Source organism: Engraulis encrasicolus, chromosome 10 (assembly GCF_034702125.1).
Source record: "Engraulis encrasicolus isolate BLACKSEA-1 chromosome 10, IST_EnEncr_1.0, whole genome shotgun sequence".
Classification (NCBI taxonomy): Eukaryota; Metazoa; Chordata; class Actinopteri; order Clupeiformes; family Engraulidae; genus Engraulis; species Engraulis encrasicolus.
In genome coordinates, this window is record NC_085866.1 from 55,850,098 (window position 1) to 55,873,367 (window position 23,270).

The 23,270-nt window shown below is 42.7% G+C and overlaps 1 protein-coding gene across 1 annotated transcript; it reads left to right on the plus strand.

The window, feature by feature from the left end:
- Positions 1 to 402: 402 nt before the first annotated feature.
- Positions 403 to 14,584, plus strand: LOC134457389 (chromosome partition protein Smc-like). Its single transcript, XM_063209389.1, has 7 exons — positions 403 to 891; positions 4,572 to 4,697; positions 6,131 to 6,323; positions 6,912 to 7,077; positions 8,350 to 8,512; positions 12,523 to 12,772; positions 13,744 to 14,584. The coding sequence occupies exons 1-6, from the start codon at positions 619 to 621 to the stop codon at positions 12,769 to 12,771; spliced, it is 1,170 nt and encodes a 389-aa protein (XP_063065459.1). The 5' UTR covers positions 403 to 618; the 3' UTR covers position 12,772; positions 13,744 to 14,584.
- Positions 14,585 to 23,270: the final 8,686 nt, after the last annotated feature.

Here is a 23,270-nt window from a genome sequence, read left to right on the forward strand (position 1 = left end):
TGTAAGCAAAACGCAGTGGGATGTGTGCAGGAATAACAATTCAACTCAAAATAGGTTATAGTAAGTAGAATTGTTCAACTTAACTAAAAAGTAAAAGACTACTCAGATCAACGTAAATATCCATCCCCACCCCCACTGTGGATCGCCACGTCAGAGACCGCCGGGTAGTGGATGCCTGCGGCAGAGGTCAGAGGGGAGGGAGGTATGGCCACGCCGTCTGCATGTGCTATAGGAGTTAATTGTATGTCATAGGCTCTATATGTCTAAGGAGACACGTGTGACATTTTCATTAGGTAAGAGCACACACGGCTTGTGCAGGCTAGCCAGTCACAGACGCAGTACGCCTTTACATACATGCTTCCCTACCAGTAACAGAGCACCGCTGCCACGCCTTTCCCCTTATGAGCCAGAGAAGAACCCGGCCCCCCTCTCTGATTTTCTTTCGGTACTTTCTGATGCCTTCTCAATGAGGTGTCCTCTGCCAATCTTCTCCATTCAATTGGCCTACCACTAATTGATCCGCCGGACCAAATTCAGTCAGAATAGGTGCTGCTGCAACAGAAGTAGGCTAGTTTCTCTGCAAGATCCCAGTGCCTGACCTTAGAGTTAAGTGTTAAGATGACAGCAAAGCACCGCAAAAGCAAAAGCAACAAAAGCGAGGAAAACAACTTCAAGCATGAAATTCCGGAGCTCGACGCGCGACCTGGAAACCAGTACGCTTTGCTGTTCGTTCTATTTCTTATCATTGTAATTGGCGGAGCTACCGTTGGCTGGTTCTGCTTCCAGCAGCACCAAACACTAACCTACCTAACAGACAACCTCATGGGCATGCAGATGCGAATGGTGAAGTTGCAGGCTTTCCAGGAGGAGCTGCGAAAGTCAACCGAGAAGGTAAGTAAGGTTGTGCCCCCCGGTATACAAGGTTAAAACCCACTTCAGATGAAAGGCAGTCGACATATCAGTCTGTCGAAAGCGTCTGTATAGCAAACCGTGCCAGTTCTGCCTAACAGTTGTAAAAAGAACATCGAGTTCCCAAACGCGCATGATGAGATTGACCGGTGTCTGGTCGGCGCACACAACACAACTTGTGCCTGACCGCCTGTCGGTGCAAACGTGGTGTAAAACCCGTTTGCCACACAAGCAAAATTGTTATTCGGTTTCGGGACATCCATATTGCCCCCCCACTGAACGCCCAGGACGTAGTTGGCAATGGGAAAGTGGGATCGTATTTCCTCCCCCCGGCGTGGTACCAAAGAGAAGCGCATGAAGCTATACTATGTCTAAATCGCAGGCATAAGATGAACTTCACCCAGCGGCTAACATTCAGTGGTCATTACACGTCCTCAGTCCATTCCCCTGCACATTTTATAGAACTAAAACTACTCTGTTACACCCCTGTAGTTCTCACTGCAACTGCCAAATCCCTGTGCGCACTTGGGAGTATTCATGATCCCTGTTGCTATCCTCGTCTAGATACAGCTGCACACCCGAGCAATGCTGGCAATTGTCCACTGAAAGAAGGTAACCCTAAAGGTCAAAATAGCCCCTCTGTTCACAGTTTGCCCCAGGCATGAATGTGCATATTGTGCCTGACTATAAGAGGAAACAATTGTTAACTTAAACTGAAACACATTCATGTCGGTGACGTGTATATACCATTGGACACATGTAATTAAACCAAGGGGGAAGTGCAGCCTATGCATTACCTACTATTCTATGTATGACGTGTACTTGTTGTTTAGTGGGCCATTGCACTGCCCCCTAGTTGGCACTGTGCTATCTAGGCACAGAATGAATGAACGAATGAATGAGATTCCCTCTCTCCATGCAGTATGCACCCTCCCGCCTGCCTACTCCATGATGTGTAACACGTAGGTGTTACAGGTCATGCATGTTTAACCCTGCAACATGCTGATGGCAGTGTTTGTTCAGAGATTGCACATTAATCCAGCGGCACACATTGCAAGAACATGAACTTTGTTTTACTGGTGGGGTTGGTGAATATCTTGCTGTGGAGATTTCCTGGAGGCAGGTGGGGATGGGTCAAGGTCAAATCAGATGGGGCATATTCAGAGGTGTTCAAAGGTCACACAAGCTATATATGTGCATATTGCATGCAAATGGTAAATGCATTGCTTACATTTTCAGTTCCAGTGAACGCTCACCCACAAGCTGAGTAGATGTTGTGCTGTGTTTGACAAATGCAGCAGTACTGAGCTTTGGTTTAGCCCACTGATAATGTACTATATTCATCTGGTTTAGGCCCATGAGATGGTACTGCAACTCATGGGAACTCATGGGAAGTCAAGAATCAGTAGCCGAAGCAAACCTGTGCATGTATGGCGTACAAAGGCCAGCATTGAGCTGGGGGGGCCATCTTGAATTTTGAAATACACCTTACTTTTATTTTCAAAATTGGTAACTTAAACAGAATGGCAGTTACATGGCCCCAGACCATGTACAACGAGGATTAATTTAGGTAGAGGGACATTCAGGTAGAAGGGTATGTCTCTTTGGATGCAATGCCATGTGGTTTGCACCAAGCATTTTGTGTGGAAGCTTTGTGTTGAACGTAGCACTCTTGCAATCACTTGCTGAACTGTAAAGCTAGTAAACATGCAGTGCAAGGTATGTAGTGGCTGGCATGTCATGCAAATGATATGTAGGTCTATTAATTGTCCTTTCAAATGTGTCGTGCCACGCAAAGTAAACCCAGGCAATCATGGGTCCTTGAAACTATGCTAGTTCCAAACTAAGAATAATGATGACCACGGAATGTCACATTGCTGTACATTACGTATCAGTAGATGTGCATGTCCCATGTTCCCATGTGGCAAGACCCCCTGATAAGCACTGCAACACATGTACCTGTTCACATACAGCTGGCCTCACCCTAGTATAGTGGCTTTGGGTGGGGGTGCGCTGTATGCATAGGAGAACTACCACTACAAGTCAAATGCCCTGCTTGGGACTAATAAGGAGGAAATAAAGATACTACAACTTCGTGCAGGCTATATGGGGAGAAAAACATGTCACAAGATTACTTTACATCAAGGTAACGATACATATCACAATATACCATTATTGTGTTTGCTTTCAGTTATTCTCTTTATCTTCTCTTTATTGTGTTGTGTCGCAAAACCACATTTCTTTAATTTTTTTTAATTCTTTTTTTTTTCAAAGTGTTTTTTTGGGGCTTTTCAGCCTTTATTGGTTTTTGTGAGACAGGACAGTGGAGGAGAGACAGGAAGTGAGCTGGGAGAGAGAGATGGGGAAGGACTGGCAAAGGACCCGGACCGGGAATAAACCCCGGGTCGGCCGAGTGGTAAACGTGTGCCCTACCATATCAGCCACGGTAGGGCCACATTTTTTTATTCTTAAAGCGTGCATAGTGACAATACGAAATGTTATTCAATTATAGTCACGATAGAGGTGAACGGGCATGATCCACTTTGGTATCACGATAACGATATACATCGTCATATCGCCCAGCCCTGCTACAACTATCGTGAGCTATGGACTTCACATTGTTCTTGTGGTGCCAATGAGTTTAGCAGCTCTTCTTTTGTGTGTCCCTAAATACCCTCAGTTAAGGATCAATCCATGTCTGCCTGGTGTCTATGTGTCTGTCAGTCCACTGTGACCTGCTGCAACTGCTATCCCTCGTTTTTCCCTCTTCGTTTGTTTGGCCTGCCGACTGGCTAAGCATAATTGACCTACTTGCATTGTCAAAGCACTCTGTCACTTTCCAGATGAGTTCAGACGGAAGATGAAGGGTGCTAGAGCCTAACTCTGGAATAACTCCAGCATTGGAGTGGGGTTTGCCAGAGAACTGCAAAACCACACAGTCTACAAAGCCCCCACATTAATGCAACATTAATGGGCAAATGGACACTGCTGCATTTAATGCACAAATACTTGCATGGAATATGATGACTAGTTAGTTCAGATGACTGTTAAGTGACCACACCATTACCATTAGTGGCCAGAAATTCAGGAATTGCAGGATTGCATGTCTGCATGCGTGTCTAGTATCTTCCCTTCACAATTCTTCCTTGTTCCTTATTGTCCCTTAAACTTCAGGTTTATTGACTGTTTTTTTTTTCTTCACATGTACTAGACATGCAAAGGAATCGAAATTGGTTTCTCATCATCCAAGGCGTAGAACACAATTATAGTGCCCTATTACTTGTCATTTATATTCATCATACCTTTCTTATTTACTAACACCTTCTTATTTTCTTTTTCTGGTGTGCCGTTATCCTCCTAGCATTTTTCTATAGACTTGCTATATTTTTACATGTTCCTTTTTTCTAATGGTTCTGTGTTGTCTAAGTTTGTATAACCATCCTTGTATAACCCTTCTGAACGGGTTGTCCACCTGATTTTTGTTTCCATGTGTGGCTCATACTGTACATGTTGCGGCATGGCATTGAAGGTGTTCTATTCTGTGTGTGATTTTTATTTTTCTACATCGTAACCTGAAATGCATTCCTTGTACAGTGTGTGTTTTAACTGTTCTCTTCCTTGTCCCCTTTTCTATGTTTGTGTTTTCCTCTTTCCTGTCCTAGCATGGCATCGAGGGCATTGAGCAGCGCCTGCACTCCCTGGAGGAGTCATACTCTGTTGCCCAGAAGCAGGTGGGCATGGCCCTGGCCACCGCAGAGCAGTTGAAGACATCAGACCTACCCGCACAGGTACCAAATCAAAATACTGACACTTTTCTCCAGAGCCGCGTACAGTTACTTTCAGGCAATTGGTTACAGTCCCTGGGGCAGTATGGGGATGGGTGCCTTGCTCAAGGGCAGTCCAAGTTAAGTTTAAAACAAGAATCTAATCAAAATGTTCATCAAAAAAGGTTGTCCAAATATCCATCAAAAAGAAAATAAACCTCAGACCTACCTTCACAGGGGACAAATCAAATCATTACAATACAGCTGACACATTTATCCAAAGCGACTTAGTCATTACAGGGTACATAGTACAATGTGAAAATACAGTCAATCCGGAAAGTATTCACAGCTCTTCACTTTTTTCACATTTTTTTATCTTGCAGCCTCATTCCAAATGCTACAAATGAATCTCTGTTATCAAAATCCTACACAAAGTATTCCATTATGATCATGTGAAAAACAAGTTGTCTTGACAGTTTTGAAAATGTACAAAAAATTGCTTTAGATTGTGTTAAGCATGTGTGGTAGTAAACCAGTGAATTTTTCCAAAAAAGTGCATCATCTGGCTAGTCAAGCATGGTAGTGGGACTGACATCGGGGGACATTGGGGATGTATGAATGCCGTCAACATTGGAAATCTGAATTACGCCTAAAGAAGCATGCATGTCAACATGTGCTGTGACTACAGAAGCAGATCATGATACTCTCCATAGGATTTCATTCAAAATTCACACCCATCTATTTTAGCCAAGTGCAGACTCAAAATGTACAATTTCAATGTACTGAAAGGTTGAAACATACACAGATGACCTCCCTTTTAATCCATTTTCATTTCGAAATGAAAAAATGAATGTAGTTACTGCCAAAGGTGGTTCTACAAAGTATTAAACAAAGGCTGTGAATACTTTTGTAAATATGATATCTTTGTTTTTTATTTTTATAATTTTTCAAAACTGTCAAGACGACTTGTTTTTCACATGGTCAAGATGGAATAATTTGTGTAGGATTTTGACAAGAGATTAATTTGTAGCATTTGGAATAAGGCTGTAAGATATTAAAATGTGAAAAAGTGAAACGCTGTGAATACTTTCCGGATTGACTGTATGTGCCTTGCTCAATGACGCTTCAGCCATGGAGGGAGAACTGGATTGGTAAAGGTGGAGATTGAACCTGCAACCCTGTGATCTGCAGTCCAACGCCCTCATCCTTACACCACAGCTGCCCAAAAGAGAAAGGAGTGTGTCTCTGGGTCGCTAGTCCAAGTTTAGTAAAAAAGGAAAAACTGGGGCTCCTCAAAAAAGGTAAAAGAGGGGATTTTTAAAAAGGTTTTTAACTTTAGTAAGGAGAGACTCAGATGTGTTTTTGTGGAAGCACTACATAGCTACAGCCATGATTTGATAAAATTCTGTAAAGAGTGCCTCAAAAGCTTCCCCTCCCTTTTTTGGCTACCTGCACAGGTGTTGTCACTGCACACAGAGATGAAGACGCGTCTGGCGGAGATGCAGGCGGCGACTGTTTCGGCTGACCAGCTGGCCCAGCTAGAGGCCACCATCGCGGGGCAGAGCCAGGATTTCCTGGCCGTCAAGGAGCAGGTCCAAGGCCTGGCTGGGTCCAGCGCAGAACTCTCCCAGACCGTGGAGAGCCTCTCAGGTAAAGGCATTACATTTCTTAGGGTATTTTAGTGTTGTTATTAGGGCTGGGTATCGATCCAAGTTTCCTGGATCAATTTGATTCTGATCCAGAAGGTCTCGATACGATTTGAAACATTCAAAGATGGGGGATGGCGCAGATCTCTCTGTCTCTCTGTCTAAACAAAACTAAAATGAGGTTTTTGGGTTTTTTCCCCTCACCTTAGCTCCAATGGGGATTTCGGATTGCTTTGGTCTTTGACATGGCTACTTGGCATGTCCCAAGATCTAGAAGGCAGAGAATGCGCGCACATCAGTGGCGCAAGTGCTGGACAGAATAAAATAACTGAAGTAAATGATAAATGTCCGCAACCCTGTTAATGCTCCTCCCAGTCCCTTACATGTATCATTTACTCATGTCCCAAGATCTACCCTTGTTTGTCTCTGTCTATCTACCTGGCATATCTTGAATACATGAACTCTTGCTTTTTGGTTAGTGTGTTAAAACGCATTGAGTTGCATGTTTTGCATATTGTGATGCACAAGCACAATAATTATTACATAATTACAATAAGGCTTATTAAAAACAATAATTCCTTATTCTTTTCAGGGAGCCTGGAGGCCAGCCAGGCCCAGATGGACGACAGGTCTGCCTCCCTGGGGGCGCTGGGTGCCCAGCTAGAGGACCAGGCTGCTAAGGTGCAGGGTCTTAATGACCTGGTCGCCGCCCAACAGGCCCAGCTAGAGGCCAGCACTCAGGACATCGCCGGAGTCAGGTGAGTGGACAAAAGCTGGTTTCAATGATTTCAAATAAAACGTGTAGATGTATATATACAGACAGATGTTGACTTTAAAGTCAATAGAAGCGCTTAAAGGTGCACTGTGTAATATTCTTTTGTAGTTTATTTCCATAATCCATGCTGCCCCATGACAAATGTTAGGGTTTTTCACAAATACCACCACCATCAAATTCTAGATTCTAGATGTGTGTGAGATTTGAATTAAATCCTATATGATTTCTTTAAAATCTCACACACATCTATTTTAGGCAGGTGCAAGACTCAAAATGTAAAAATTCAATATAAGGTAAGGGTGACGCACACACCAAAGACCTCCCTTTTAATCCCTTTCGATTTCGAGACGTTTTGGGCTAACATGGGCCCTTCTCAGACACTATGGGAGTTTAACATAGGGGTGTACTCACTTAAGCACTAGCATAATTTCACAAAAATGGAGAAATATGTCACTGAAGTTACACTATTGACCTTACTCTTCGCCCCTAAGCTCAAAACATGGTGCATTACACTTACTTAATGAGTATTTTGGGAATAACGAGTGTTTACTAAAATATTGTTCAAAATGTTACTTTTCAAAAGGGGTGTACTCATTATTGCTGTGCACTGTACGCATGTCCCATATGTTTCCATGTGTTGGCTCCCGAGGGCTCTGCTGGAGGCGGAGAATGCAATGTTATATAATATAATAGATTCCCCTTTGTCTTACTCGGGGCTCTGCTGTAGCCTAATGTAATGTCATAGAATATATTTCCATGGGTTTCTATGTTTGCTACCCAGGGCTGTGCTGGAGGCTGAACATGTAATGTAGTACTTATACCTGTATTTCTATGTCCTTACCAAGGCTCTGTTGGAGGCTAATGTGATTTTAAGGAAGAAAAATCCGCACTCACAAACTGCGTCTCATTATTTATTTATATTACCACCATGTCCAAAAAGCAAACGCGTTTCGGCTAACAAGCCTTCATCAGTGCGTGGTACCTCAGTGCGTGTACCACGCACTGATGAAGGCTTGTTAGCCGAAACGCGTTTGCTTTTTGGACATGGTGGTAATATAAATAAATAATGAGACGCAGTTTGTGAGTGCGGATTTTTCTTCCTTAAGTTGACGCTTTTTATCTCGCACCCAAAGACTTTTGTTTTTTCGTAATGTAGTACTTCTAGCTGTATTTCTATGTCCTTACCAAGGCTCTGTTGGAGGCTAAGGTGATGTAATAGAATATATGACCCTGTGTTTGTGTGTGTCCTACCCAGGGCTCTGCTGGAGGCGGAGGGAGTTCAGCGTGAGCAGCAGGCTAACGTGGAGGAGCAGCTGGAGTCCATGAGGTCGGGGCTGCAGGAGCAGAGCAAGGCAGCCCAGAGCCTCCACTCAGAGCTCAAGGCCCAGCTCGATGCCATCCAGGGCCAGGTAGCACAGGTGAGAACATCCACTTTACTCATTCACCAAACACATACAAAAATTGTAAAAGTACTCATTAGCCGCCAATCAAGTACTCCGCACCAGGGCCTGGCTGAATGCCATCCAAGCTTAGGATGGAGAGGTGAGGCCCTTCACTCTACACTTAGTTTAAAAAGCAATGTTAAATCCACAAATCATCACCAATAGTAAGAACTGTAATTGAAGTTGGTTAATTGAAATAACCATCCAGGCTCAGGTCACACAAGTAAGAGACTTCTACACGTAAATTTTAAATTAAAAATCATTACAAATTTATCAGTTAGCCTCCAGTTAGGTAGGGCTCAGGGCTTGGCCGAATGCCATCCAGACTCAAATAGCACAGATGAAAACATCCATGCCTGCTCTTATATTTTTAAAAATAATTATTTAAAAAGAAACATCAATGAAATTCTTTGCACTCAAGGTAAAAATGATAAAATTGAAGGTGATAAAAAGCTTGACAAGTGAGGACAGTCCATCTACACATGCAGTAAATCCCTCCATTTAACACTTAAAGGTGCACTGTGTAATATTTTTAGTAGTTTATTTCCAGAATTAATGCTGCCCATTCAAATTTGGCAGTAGACAGCATAGTTGCAATATCTACTCTGGCCACCATCTTACACAGAGCACCTTTTTTACCCCTTTTTCCCATACATGAAAAAGGGGATCTTCTCCATGGTCTGCCATTTTGAATTTCCAAAAATGTACATTTTTAGCTGAAGAACTAATACTGTACTTTGGTCATACTAATAAATAATACTTAATTACTTTGTAAATATTCTTGAGAAAAACAAAACAAATTTGGCCATGGGCAGCACAGTTTGAATTAGCAGCATAGTTGCAATACCTACTCTGGCCATCATCCTACACAGTGCACCTTTTTTATTAAAAAAGAAAAAAAAAACATTAGAAAATTATCAATAAGGCCTGTGCTCACGCTAGTCATTACAAAATTATAAACAATTGGCCCACTCTCCTAGCTCAGGCTCACCTTGACACCATCAAGGTCCACAAGTGAGAACCTCTACTGTACTCTCCATACTTGCAGTATGTTAAACATCAATCATCATTTTTTAAGAATTCAAGAAGTAATGTAAGAAGCTTTTAGGGCGCAGCTCGACACCATACAGACTCTGGTAGTGGAGGTGAGGACCTTTGTGATCACATCAGCGATGAGATCAGTAGTTATTCAAACTTGAGTGAGAACTCCCAGGACCCAACTGCATGCCATCCAGATACTTCCACTCTACTTAATGAAAGTGGAAGAACATATAAGGAAATATATTCTCCATTTCACACACACACACACATTACACACACACACACAAAATGACACAGGTGAGAACCTCCACTTCACACTTAAATTAAAAACTGTGGCAAAAAAATGAATATGCACTCTCTGAGCTCAGGGCTGTTTGTGCTCTTTTCCTTTGTAATGCGGGCCCACCCATACTTCCGGCAGATGGCCCAGGTAAGGACTATTTACTTTACCCACTACCTGCTCTGCTGATGTTTTGAAGTGAAGTGGACAAAATGGAGAGATTCTTTACTAGACCGACTGCCTGCAACCTCAGTATTGATTCTGTCTTTGTTTGTCAGTCTGGTTTTGAGAGAGGGAGCGAGCGAGCGAGCGTGCACCACAGTGAGAGTGGGAGAGAGGGAGATGCTAATTTTCACTGTCTCCCTTAAATGCCTAATTTGATGTTTGATGTCTTTGTTAACCACAATAAAAGGCGTTGTCTTCGGGTGTGGGGAGCGGGGGGAACTGGTGATGACCAGCTCTCCCACATTATTCCACGTCTCAAGATCTTAATCAGAATCGCCATGTGTAATTCCAAAACCTCTCACAAACTTTAGAAATGCCAGGATTAGTATGGTGTCGGCTCAAATTGAATTTCACATTGCTAACTTTTCAGTTTTTTTGTTCTAACCTGTTTACAGATCAGCCTTTTTTTAAATGTTGTCCCAGTCAACGTTAGACTTAAAGGCCATTAGTTGTGTATGAGCAGACTGAAATGCTACCAATGTTAAGATATCAATATGAAGAACAAGATCATGTCAGTATTACTCCTACTGTGCCAATGAAAGAAGACATGCAAGCTATAACAAGTACAGTAATGCTCAAGCTTTTCTGGGCAGCTCTGCTGTGCTACTTTTTCACTCTGGGATCTCCCTTTGGGATCCTTCCTCTCACTCTAAAGTGCAATTGGGATAATTGTGTCTTAGCACAGTCTACTCGGGCGAGTTCAGTTGAGCTGCCAGCAGTATAACACTATTATTGCTTGAAGCATTTAGAGGCGTGTGTGTGTGCGCGTGCGTGAGTGATTTCATGGTTATAAATACAGCCAGCATGTATCCTCCCTGTTTAGTCAACAGTTCCAGTGTCTCAGCCCATCAATTGCATTCCAATAGGGCTGTCATTTTCTCCACAAGTCAGGTTGGAACGTGATCTGCTCGAGGCATTTTACTGTGAAACTAGCAAGCTACGTTACAGCAGATTCCTCAAATTTACCACAATCTTCAGTGACCTGTGAAGATTCGCTTACTTGTTTCTTTTGTACCGAGTCTAAAACTTAAAATCAAAGAACATCCTGGTACTACTGAGTAGTGGAAATGAGATGCGTTTATTGAGACTTCAGATAACGACACTCCATAGTTATACCACAAAAAGCATTGTTGAAATCGCTTCTACTTAAGTACATCCCACAATGACCAAATGAGTTGATGCATGTAGTTGCACAAATTACAAATCTTCATGAAAAAGACGCATACTTGGCTGTGTGTGTTTAGGAACTGGTGCTTGTCAGCTACAAAACCATTTCGAACTACCATAAAAAGGAACTACTCCGGTGCAATGAGTCACTTCTCATTCATTAAAAGGCTATGTCAAAAGACTCATCCCGTGGTCACGTTAAAGACATTTGAGAATGGTAAAAACATCAGCATCTGCATCAGCAATCGCAGAAATGTTTGGTGTCAGGTCTGCAAGATGACCCTGATGGCGTAAGCCGAAACGTTAAATGTAACTGCATGAAGTTATGAGTGTGTGACGACCATTCTTTTTCAAGTGGTGTCAGGTCTACACCAAATAAGCACCGTAAACCAAACTAAAAGCGGTCCAACAACATATTAGGGTGTGTGTGACCTTTTTTTGGTTAGGCTGTATGTTTGTATGTTTTTCTTGGTTGTCAGGGTTCATTTTTAAATGTTTTTCCTTGTGGTGTTTTTGACATTATCCAACTTTTACAGCATGCCCTTAGTCCTGTTTCTTTTTGTGATGCATGTTGCATGAATCACATGTCAAATTAGCCCATATTTCCCCCAAAATCAATATGTTGCTCAGTTTGAACAGTTGACATGTTGTCTTTGCATCTCCTTTCAAGTGTATAGAGCGAATGTTTTTTGCAAAAGGAAAATGTTTTATTCACAACTTGAGTTTTTATGGTTTTCTTGGTGTGCATGTGCGCTCGTGCGTGTGTGCGTGTTCCGAGATGGATATAAGTAATTTTGCAATGAAGCTGTTCATATGTAATACATGTAATGTAATGTTTATATAACCTAAGTCAGGGGCGTCAAACTCAAATTGAGGGCCAAAATCAAAATCTGGCAGAGCTCAATATTTATTTAAACAAATTGTGTATTTAAAGCTCATAGTTGAATTTGACAATTGTCCCCATTATATATGGTAGTTCAAATGTGCCTGCACATATTGTGTTTCGTATGAGATGAGTTGTGTTGCATATGTGTGTGAGCTGATTCATTGGCTTGAGACACTCGTATTCCTTGTTACTCTATACATAACTGGTGTATGTGGGCCAGCTGTAATACACATTTGAAATGATCTCGCAGGCTGAATAAAATGACTCTGCGTGCCAAATTTGGCCTCCGGGTCTGAGTTTAACATCCCTGGCCTGAGTCATTTTGTAATGAACCTCTTCGGATATAATGCATGTACTGTTTACTGAGTCTTTTATGTTGCCCTGTAGCTGGAAAGTGCTGCCTCTTCAGAGGCGGCCCCAGTGGTTGAAGAGGAGGCCCCGGCAGCAGAGGAGGCTGCCCCTGAGGCCGAGGCAGAGGCCGCAGAGGAGGACATTGCACCAGTCGAGGAGGCTGTGGAGCAGGAAGAGGCGCCTGCTCCCATTGCTGCTACTGAGGATGAGGTGGTGGAGGAGGCCAGCGAACCAGAGGCAGTAGAGGAGGAGGAACCGGCAGCAGACGCAGCAGCTGAGGAATAATGTGAGTCTAGCTGCTCTTAACGGATCGTTTTCAGATACATAATCAAAATGCTGAAAGGAGTTATCCAGACATGAAGGTCTATTGGTTTGGGAATAAATGCTATAACCGGATAGAGCAACATGATGTCAGCCGATGTCTTTTGAGAGCGTTTGATCATACAGTGTTAGTGAAATTAACCATGTTAGCTGTGCTACATGTTTGATGCAAGCATATTGCAAAAACGCAATATTTAGCTCTCTTATACAGTTCTAAATAACATCACAATTACCACAGTCAGCCTTGGCACAACCTTTGGGGGGACTTTTCCCCATTCAACATCCCGGTTGCCAATGGAAAGAGACCTTTTTAAAATGTGTTTTATGAGGTATTGAACAGGCTAAAACTTCTATGGTCAATGACCTCTTGCCTTGCATGAATTTGCATAATTTTGCTGATGCAAAACGTTCAAAAAACAGCCCAATATTCTTTCAACTCTGGATAACTCCTTTAAATGAGTAAGTGTTTGCATAGACTGTAAAGCCCCCCACACCATGCTGCCGATGCCAATCCTTATGGTGGCACCATAGCATAACTTTGGTTAAAGGAAAACTTTTACATGTCTGAAGTATAAGAAAAACCTGACATGCTTAGACGTATAGCTACCGTCTTCATCAGAGGGTCACACGGATGTTGATGTGTGCCTTACTTTAAAATCCTCTGTTGTTGTGGTCGTGTGACCCCTGATTTTAAAGCATGTCACACATCAACATCCATGTGACCCTCTGATGAAGACTGAAGCGATACTGTCGAAACATGTCAGGTAAAAGATACACATTTTACATGTCTGAAGTATATAATAGTAAGTTTTTTACTATAACGGACATAATTAATGTCAAACATCTATTTGGCTAAAAGTATTGTTATGGTGATGGTTACTATGAATGAATTCCAAAGTATAAAGACTGATATAATTCCCCCCTTCCTCTAAACAGATTTACTGTGTCTGGACCTGGTTTCACTGAGAGGAGAGTCAGCCACCAAACCCAATGATGTGGAGAGAAAGGACTTGACCACATGTCTTATGACAAGCAGGACAATAAAACATGAAGTTCAGAAGGTGTTAACTTTGATTTCCTCACAACCACCACGTTACAGAAACGGAGAAGGCGAGAGAAGGGGAGTTCAACTTTCAAAGAGGGAACACGCGGCTTGTTTTTGGCAGGTCCATGGGCCAGAGGGATTACACTACAAGCGGGACTCTCTGGTGCCAAGACCACCTTTGTAAGCCTTAACCTTTTATACAAAAAAACACAGCAATGATCTTTATATTATATTATAGTGTTTTTAATTCATGGTTCACTTCTACTGCACTAGACTTTGAGGGCATGAGCACTGTAATCCTCTGAAGCGAAATGAAAACGTGAAAAATGAAATGCTCACTCTCACTATTCCTGTAAAATGTGATTTTTTTTGTTTGTTCACATGAGAGTTACACGCCCTTCTGTCTTCAGAGTCTGTGCAGTAGACTACAGGAAATTGCATTACAGTGCTGTCCAACTTGTTTACACAGTGGGAAGCTAAGGGTGATGTTTTGGTTGAAGAGCCATCTATGCTTGGCTTATATGGAAGGAAGGGAGGAGCATTGGGGGGGCTGATGCACTTAACTGAGTGGATTCTAATGGCTTTTGATTTCGGTAACCTTCTAGGATGTTCTGTGATCTGGCTCACTGTTAAATGGTGCTGTGGCACACTTCATCTCGGGTCTGATAAAAACGAAACGTGTTAAAACATTTTTTTGAAATAAATGCTGGATTCACCATTTTTACAAAAATACGTACATGACTGCAGTTCTGTTGTTCTGAGTTGTTTGTGAAGCATGAGAATGGTTGTGTATGTGTGTGATGAAGAGATGCTTTCCCTGTTCACATTCCCCTGTTCAAGGGCTTTTACTTATTGTTGTGTGTTTGGATGATATCGAGTTGCCAGTAGGGAGGTCTAAAACTATTGTCCTTTTTAGATCCCTTCCTCCCTGATCATTCTTTATTACGGCCTTCATTCCCATTATGATTTGGGGAAAATTGACTACTGAATGTACACTTCAAATTTGGTGTAATTTGGTGTTCTGCGTTTGACTTGTCAGGTATCCTACCACCACATGTTTGATGTTTGTATGAATGATGAATCATTGCTTTAAGGCATCACAATTGTAATTTAATTCTGAGAAAAGGGATTTTGCTTGAACAATATGAATACTCCATGTGCTCACCTGTGGCTAATTGTTTCATTGTCACAATCTCTGGAAACTGCAGAAAGCAGTACAGTACTAGTTAACCTGACATGCATTTATATCAAAAGACGAGACTGTTTTTTCTTTTCACTTTCCTTCTCTCCCCCTGACCAGTGTGGTATGTATGGAAAAAAATGTTAACGCTGCTAAACTGTGGAGGATTCTGGTTGCCTAGAAGAACAGCTCTGTCCCCTTCCAACAACAGCTGCACACAGCCAAATATCTCAGCTGAACTATAACACGGTCAACAATAATCCATCAACTCATGAATGTTTCAGTGATCTGATTTTTAAAATAAATAAATCTTTACCATAAAAATGACAAGCTCACCTCTCCAACATACTTCTTTCATACTAACTTAATCCTGCATTACTTAAAGGAGAAATCCAGCCAACTTCAACAGGCAGTGGTTTTGCTCAATGCTTACCCATGACTTGTCGGTACCCAACAATTCAGCCTTTTCGGAGATCCTGCCCATTTTCATAGAGGCATGATTTGTTTTCATTTTTTAACATACTCCAACCAAATATTATCCCAAAAGTTATGTTGTAAGGTGTCAGCTGATTTTGCAAAACCTGTGAGATGGGATTCAGAGCACACTTTCCCCCCCTTTTTTAATGAACCATGCCCCCATTAGAATGGCCAGGATTTCTGAAAAGGCCGAAGCAAAATGGTACTGCTACGTCTGATTCTTCTTTTTGAAATTAAATTATTGGCCAATTCCAAGTCCGATATCCTGGAGATTATGACATGTAGATGGCATGCTTATTCCTACATGTTTTTCCAAAAACAACCCTCATTTTACTAATCATGGCTTTTCTACGCTGAGTGTTCTGTTTTCAAATGGAAATGGGGAGACCGGGTATAAAGGTAACACATTTTGGCACAGGTACAGTTCTGCAACTTGTTGGTAAAGCACACACACTTGTCTACTACAAATTACCACCAACATTCTTTACATTCAACAGCACTCAGTGAGTATGCCAGATGACCCATCATCGTAGTGAATCCATATTCGGCCTAGTAATTGATACATAGGCTAAATGCAGATATAAAGAAATAAATGCAAGATTTCACACTGAAATGACCAATATTATTTACGCTGAAATTATTCTTCTGACGATGAAGAGACCGAAGAGAAGTCGGTGCTAGTCACGCTGAGGGACAGAAAACTTCATCTTCAAGTCGTGTAGTAGTGCTGAGGACCTCTTTCATTTTTAAACATGCTGCTATTTCAGGACTGTTTGACTTGTCTTGTGTGCCCTCCTCTGTATGTATAATTCACTCATGCTGGTGAGGTGAACAGGTTTGGTGATGAATAAAAAGCACTCTTCCTCCGTGTTCATCTGTCCTGGAAGAAGCCTCAGTTGCGTGGTAAGGTTTGTTTGGTTACAAATACACATGGCCCATCATTGTGGACAACATATCTTTTTGAAAAGACTTTGACACACGCACGCATGTGTACACACGTGGGTACACACACACTTTGTCTCCCCCTTCATCTCTTTTCCAAAAATACTTCAACATACCTGAGGGGGGTCATCCCTATGTTCCCCCCAACCGGGGAACTTAGGACCCTTTTTTCAAAAAAGGGTTCAATGTTCCCCACTGCTTCCAAGTAGACTGCTGCCGCATGGCAAAGCGCAGGTTGTTGTTGCACCTCTGACACGTTAGGTTTAGGGATAGTTTTGGTCAGGGCACAAATTTACATATCAGAAACATTGCATTACTGACAGGTTAGGTTTAGGGATGGTTTTGGGAAGGGCACAATTTGAAAACTTGGAAACATACAATGCGGGGAACATAGAACCCTATTTTAGAAAAAGGGTCCCAAGTTCCCCGGTCCCATACAAAGACAGGGGAACATAGGACCCAGGGAACATAGGTACGCTCCCGTCCATATATAGTGAACCAAATTGGAATAAAAGTGTCTTTTTGCCCGTTCTTTTTTCCTGCCATAAATTAAGGAGTTTGCCGTCTTTACAAATCCTGCTAATGCTGGAGCTCCAGCCGTCTGTGCAGAACAGTCTGCCACTTGAGGAGCTAGAAATACTACAGAAACTTTATGAAATGTGATGCCCTCTACTAGTTGCAGTCAGACCCACTGACAACTTTGACAGGGTCCGGGACAAGATCATCTGAAAGGGCCCCTTTCTCAATATGTATGGGGTACCCCCCCTCTCCCGCGCCCTGATTGTAGTTCAATTTTATATACTGTTGGTATCACAGGAATACAACTACACATCTGTCAAATGTAATTATTTACAATGGATATGCTGAGTGTGGGGTAGACCTCATTAGGTCTCATTGCAACAAAGGTTCGATGACCTCTCCCTCAGATGCTCTCTTCCTCCCTCTCAGTTTCTATTCCTCTCTTTCTCGTAATCTCACTTTCTTTATTGCTCTTTGTCTGCCCCTCTCTCCCTCTCCCTCTCTCTCCCTCTCTCCCCATCTCTCTCCCTCCGTCATCAGTCCCATGCTTAGTCAGGTCGTTTTGTCCATTTACTCGTCTCCAGTCCGCTGTGCAGTCTCGGATGAGAGCTCACCCACACTGTCAGACTGCTCCAAACAACTACCTGGACAATGCAAGCCTGCCTACCAAGGTAAAAAACAATGTTGTGGTTTATTAGATACTCTACCTTGCCATGCCTCATTTCTTTGTTTAATGAAACAATAACGCTTATTTTTCGCACAAAAATTGGCCGTTTTATGCCCTATTTCTCCAGTGCAGAGTTAAGTGTGATAACAAACAGCATTGTCATGGTATGGTTTACTTTTAGGACTAGCAGTCATGTAACAGTTTAGTAGGACAATGTTGATTGACTGTGCATATGTGTGTTGTTGTTAGTTCTGAATTTGTGTGGGAGAACTTGAGCAAATAGTCTTTGGTCAAAAGTGATTATTGATTATCAGCTTCCGTGAGAAAGCAAAGTTTGCACAGAGCATCTTGTGGTTTAGGTTACCATATGTTCAGTGAGTGTGTGGTCAGCCAACACCATTGGGTCTTCCTGCTACCTCTATTGAGTGGATCAATCACCATAGTATTAGCAAGAGATAGGCAGAGATGAAAACCGGAGAAAAGAACCTTGTCATGAAGTGTGTGTGTGTGTGTGTGTGTGTGTGTGTGTGTGTGTGTGTGTGTGTGTGTGTGTGTGTGTGTGTGTGTGTGTGTGTGTGTGTGTGTGTGTGTGTGTGTGTGTGTGTGTGGACATGTTTGTGAATTGGCGTGTGTGTGTGTGTGTGTGTGCATACATGCTTGTAAGGTCGCTCGCCACGCCATTAGACCAAAGGTCTTTGCTTGCTCAGCTCTTCCGGCTGCTCAGGGTCCCAGGGCACCATCCTGCAGGATGCCATTGAGTAGTCATCAATTATACTCACAAGCAGCCTGCACATAGGAAACGTGAGACCCAGAGAGATATTGATTTCCCCTCCTCTTGTCTTTGTTCTCTTCCCCCGAGCTGAGAATGCCATGCCTTCCGGCTCCATGGGTAGACAGAAGACACTGTATGCCTACAGGCTTCAGTGTCTGACTGGAAATGCCCTTGATAATTGGTGTGTGCTACCCTGTTTCTCATGAAGTGCTGAGATGCTCACTTCTGCCACCTCTGCATGGCATATTACAGTACTGTCTTCCACTTGGGATTTCACTTGTACTTAGCTATTATCATTATACTATAACAGTCCCTTATAAGTTATCTGTCATTTCTCTCAGACAGATACAGCGATGCTCTACCGAACAAAAAGCCACGTGCAATTTACAGTTTAATGTACCATGGCATTTAAATCTGAGGTTCTTATTTGTTCAGTTTCAATGTGTGAGGAATAGACAGATGATGTCATAATAGAGGGTCATGCATTGTGTGGCCCATATTGGCCTGAGATTTGGTGAAATGTGGATTTGTCGTTGAGTTTCATGGCCATGTGCCAGGCACTGGCTCCATATGGACGTGCATTGTTATAAGCAAGGTTTTTACATTTAATGACCCCATAAGAATGTACGTCAACAGCCATAAATCCCATCTTTAAGCCCATTGTCAGTTAAACTATGACTGGAGTATTTAATCAAATCACACTGCGATGACTGGATGACTGGAACTCAATGCCAAGAATGGTATTTTGTCGCTGTACACATTTAAGTGTCTTTCAGACCAACGTATGCTGTCAACATGTTTAACCCACTTCTTCACCCATCATTAAGGCAAGTAGGCTAAGTTTAAATCAGAAATGTAAACTGTCACTGTGGCGGCCACGGAACAAGCAAAGGAATGAAACTCGCACCTTAGGGAGTAAACAGGGAATGTTTTTGACACGGCCTAACAATGAGGGAGGGAATGAGGTCAAAGGTCAGCAGTCAGAATCAGGTGAGTTACCGTACGCAAAGTCCCCTCCCATAATTCATTTCACTCCATGGCCACCTTGGCTATGTCTCAGGGTTGCAATTTCAGATTAGTAAGACCATGGGCATCCAAACAGGAATGGGACAACTTGAGCGATGCACAATCCACATGGTTGGAATCGCAATGAAAACCACATTATAATGGCTATCTAGGATTGTCCGTATAGAAAGCAACGCTGCAAAACATCCTACTGCTATGTTGAACTGTGCATGTGCGGCATTTCATGACAACACGTTCTGCTTCGTGGTCCATAAGATCAAGTGCACGTGGACGTTGTAGCAACCCCATGCGAGTAGCTACCCAATGTGAGTTGCACATGTCATCTGCCATGAACCAGTGGAAGCAGACTCTTAAGGCATACCGACTGGGTTTGAGCAGTCATAAAACCTTGCGTGTTGAGGCGGCGAGATAATTGGATAAATGACAGCCCTACTCTCGCAAGCAGTTGGCTCTTGTTGCCGGACAGGTGAGATATGTGCAAGCAGCAGCGCCATATTGGTGTAACAAATTGCCCCCGTTCATTCCTATGTGCACGTTCTGAAGTTCTCCGTCTCCTCCTATATAGACCAGCCAGGCTACGTCCTCCTAATGATGCAACACCTTCTGCGTTGCTAAATGTGTCAGGTCAAGAGCAATGCAAGTACTTTCTGTGCTCCAGAGGGCTGGGGATCTCCACCCACTTTGTCTGGAAGCAATCAACTTTGAGCAGCTCCAACGGCCCTGTGTAGAGGCATGGTCAAGGCAGTGACGTGGTTTAAGCAGAGAAGTTCTACTGGGACTAAGAAAATGTTTGGTTTGAACTTCAGCACTGCCCTTTCTGGCATCGACCATTAGCAAACTGAGGGAGGCGGGTTAACCATGCCGTTTGGAAATGTTATCTTCTTGGTCAGACCAGAATCTCTGTACGAGATTTGAAAGTCGATGATAATCAGGCTAATATAGACAATCTCTGCCATATGTGCCTAGACACAAGAAAATGGTCGGTCGGATGTGGAGCGTTTCCACACTGTCCAGTGAAAGTTTGCGTCAAATCAATTTCTTTGCCCTTTTTCCTTTGGTTTTGATTTTTGATTTTGTTTGTCTTGATTGTTTTAGAGTAGGGCTAGGCTGTGAGTGGAGAATTTTGTGGGTGTATCGGCCGACGGCCTGTATAGGTCCGGTATACGATACTCTCCTAAGTTCTGCACCATGGCGGGGAGGCAGGGAGAGGAAGGTGGTAGTATGATGGATGGCATAGAGATGGATACACAGGAGTGGCAGTTGAGGAGAATTAACAGAGGTACTTTGGATGATGCAGGAAGGAACTCTGGAGTTAAGAGGCTTAGAGGTGGGGACGGTGAAAGGGAGAAAGGTGTCTTTGTGGTTGTAAGGTTTGACAATGGTGGCGTTAAAAATATGGATCCGATGAAATTGACGACTATACTGAAGAGTCAACTTGGGATAATTCAAAATGCTAGAGTTCTGGATGATGGCAATTTGTTGGTTGGATGTGTGTCTGAAGAGCAGGCTGTGAAGGCTTGCAAGTTGCAATGTATTGGGAAGGCGAAAGTAGTGAAAGTGGCGAGAGTTGGCAGTGAAGGGAGTAAAGGAGTGATATACGGGATTCCCGTGACAATGCCGATGGGTGAGTTGGTGAAGAATTTGAAAGAGAAATGCGGGGCTGTTGTGAGTGCGACACGATTAACTAGGGGGGTTGAGAAAAAGGAGACGGAGTCTATTTTGATTCATTTCAGTAGCAGAGAAATTCCCACTGAGCTCTACTTAGGTTACATGAGATATCGAGTGAGGGAGTTTATATACAAACCTTTAAGATGCTTTAAATGTCAGAAGTTTGGTCACTGCTAAGGTGTGTAAAGGAGTGCAAAAACGTGTGCAAAGTGTGGGGGAGCTCATGAGTATGGAAAATGTGGGGAGGGAACAAGCCCGAAGTGTTGTAATTGTGGGAGGGGCGCACAGTGCGGCGTATTGGGGCTGCGCCGTTATGAAAAGAGAAACTGAAATTCATAATGTGAAATTGAAGAATAAAGTGTCCTATGCAGAAGCGGTGAGAAGAATTGACAAAACTGGACCTGATGGTAGACCTTTTGCGAATTTGCCAGAAGTTAGAGGTGGGGTGGGGAGACCTATTAAGGAATATGGCTGGAGGGAGAAAATTGACCTGGTAACGTTTATTGCAGGGGTGATCAATGCGACGGCGGAGGCAAAGTCGAAAACTGAGAGGATCCAAATTATTACAAAGGCAGCAATTCAGCATCTGGATATGGTGGGACTAAAGTGGGAGGAAGTGAGGGATGGGCTCTGTGTGACCCCTACAAGTCAGGAGAGTGTGGTAGTAGGCCAAGGATGACCAATTCGCTCTTATGATTATTTTACAATGGAATGCAAGGAGTCTGCTTACCAATGGTCAAGAGTTTAAAAAGGTTATAGCGGAAATGACAGTGAAACCTGATGTGATATGTATTCAGGAAACTTGGCTTCAGCATAGGTTTGATTTTGTTTTGTTTGATTATATAATTGTTAGGAGGGATAGGGTGGGGGGAATTGGAGGGGGTTGTGCTACCTTTGTGCGACAAGGAGTACCATATAGAGTTCTGGGCCTTGGGCAGGAGCAGGAATATGTGGTGGTGGAAGTGTGGGTGGGCTCAAGGAGAATGGTTGTCATAAATTACTATAACCCTTGCAAACAGTTGGCTCTGGCAGAGCTAATGGAAATTGAAGGACAGGAAATGGGGAATGTGGTTTGGACTGGGGACTTTAATGCCCATAGTACTCTGCGGGGTGGAAATCGTACTGATAGTAATGGTCAGGTGATTGAGGAGCTACTGAGTGAGAAGAACTTAGTGTGTTTGAATGATGGGAGGGGCACAAGGTTTGATGTTAGAACGGGGCATGAATCTGTGTTGGATCTCACTCTCTCATCGAGTGGGTTAGCGCCAAGGTGTGAATGGGAAGTCCATGGAGACGGAATTGGGAGTGATCATTATCCGGTTGTATGTACAAGCGGATTCCAAAAAAGTTGGGACACTTTGTATTTTGTGAATAAAATCAAAATGCTGGCATTTTCAAAACATCCAATATGTTAATAAGGTAGAGCATTATGTACAGACAACATATCAGTTGTTAAAGTCGAGCAGAATAATTGTTTTGAGGTAATTATGTGATCATTTAAAATTTGACCCATGCAACAAATCTCAAAAAAGTTGGGACAGGGCCAAAACATGTTGTAATAGTTGGATAATTCTAAAAATTACACAAGGAAGAATATTTTAAAAGGAACTATATTGACTGCCAACGTGAATCCACAAATATAATACCATCACATAGAGGCTGTGGCATTCAGCAGCGAAGATTTTGAGGGACTAATTACTTATCTATTACACACAAAGATTGAATAACCAAAATTGCAGGCATATAAGGCCTATTTCCGCAATATAGAGTTCTGTGTAGTCATTGCACAAATTATAAGATCATGACATACTCAAGATCAATAAGCAAACTATGACACTCCAACAATGACAGCTCTCGAAAAAATGATCATAAACACAACACTTGATTAATGCACATGATGCAGACATTAAATATTGCTGCATGCAGAAAAGCTCATTCTATGGACCTAGGAGACATGTGAAGCTGTCCTCTGATTACAGAATGGAAAATATTTAATCAATTTTGAAAATTATGGAGTCATGCACCCTCCAGGTTATATAGAAAAGGAATACTTCAGCTTGATTTAGTGGTCAGTCTGAAAGACAGCATATATGATGGTAAGGGGGTGCAGAGGTGACTTGGTTAGGGTCTTCTTACTCATGTAGAGCATTATAATGAATGCTGAATG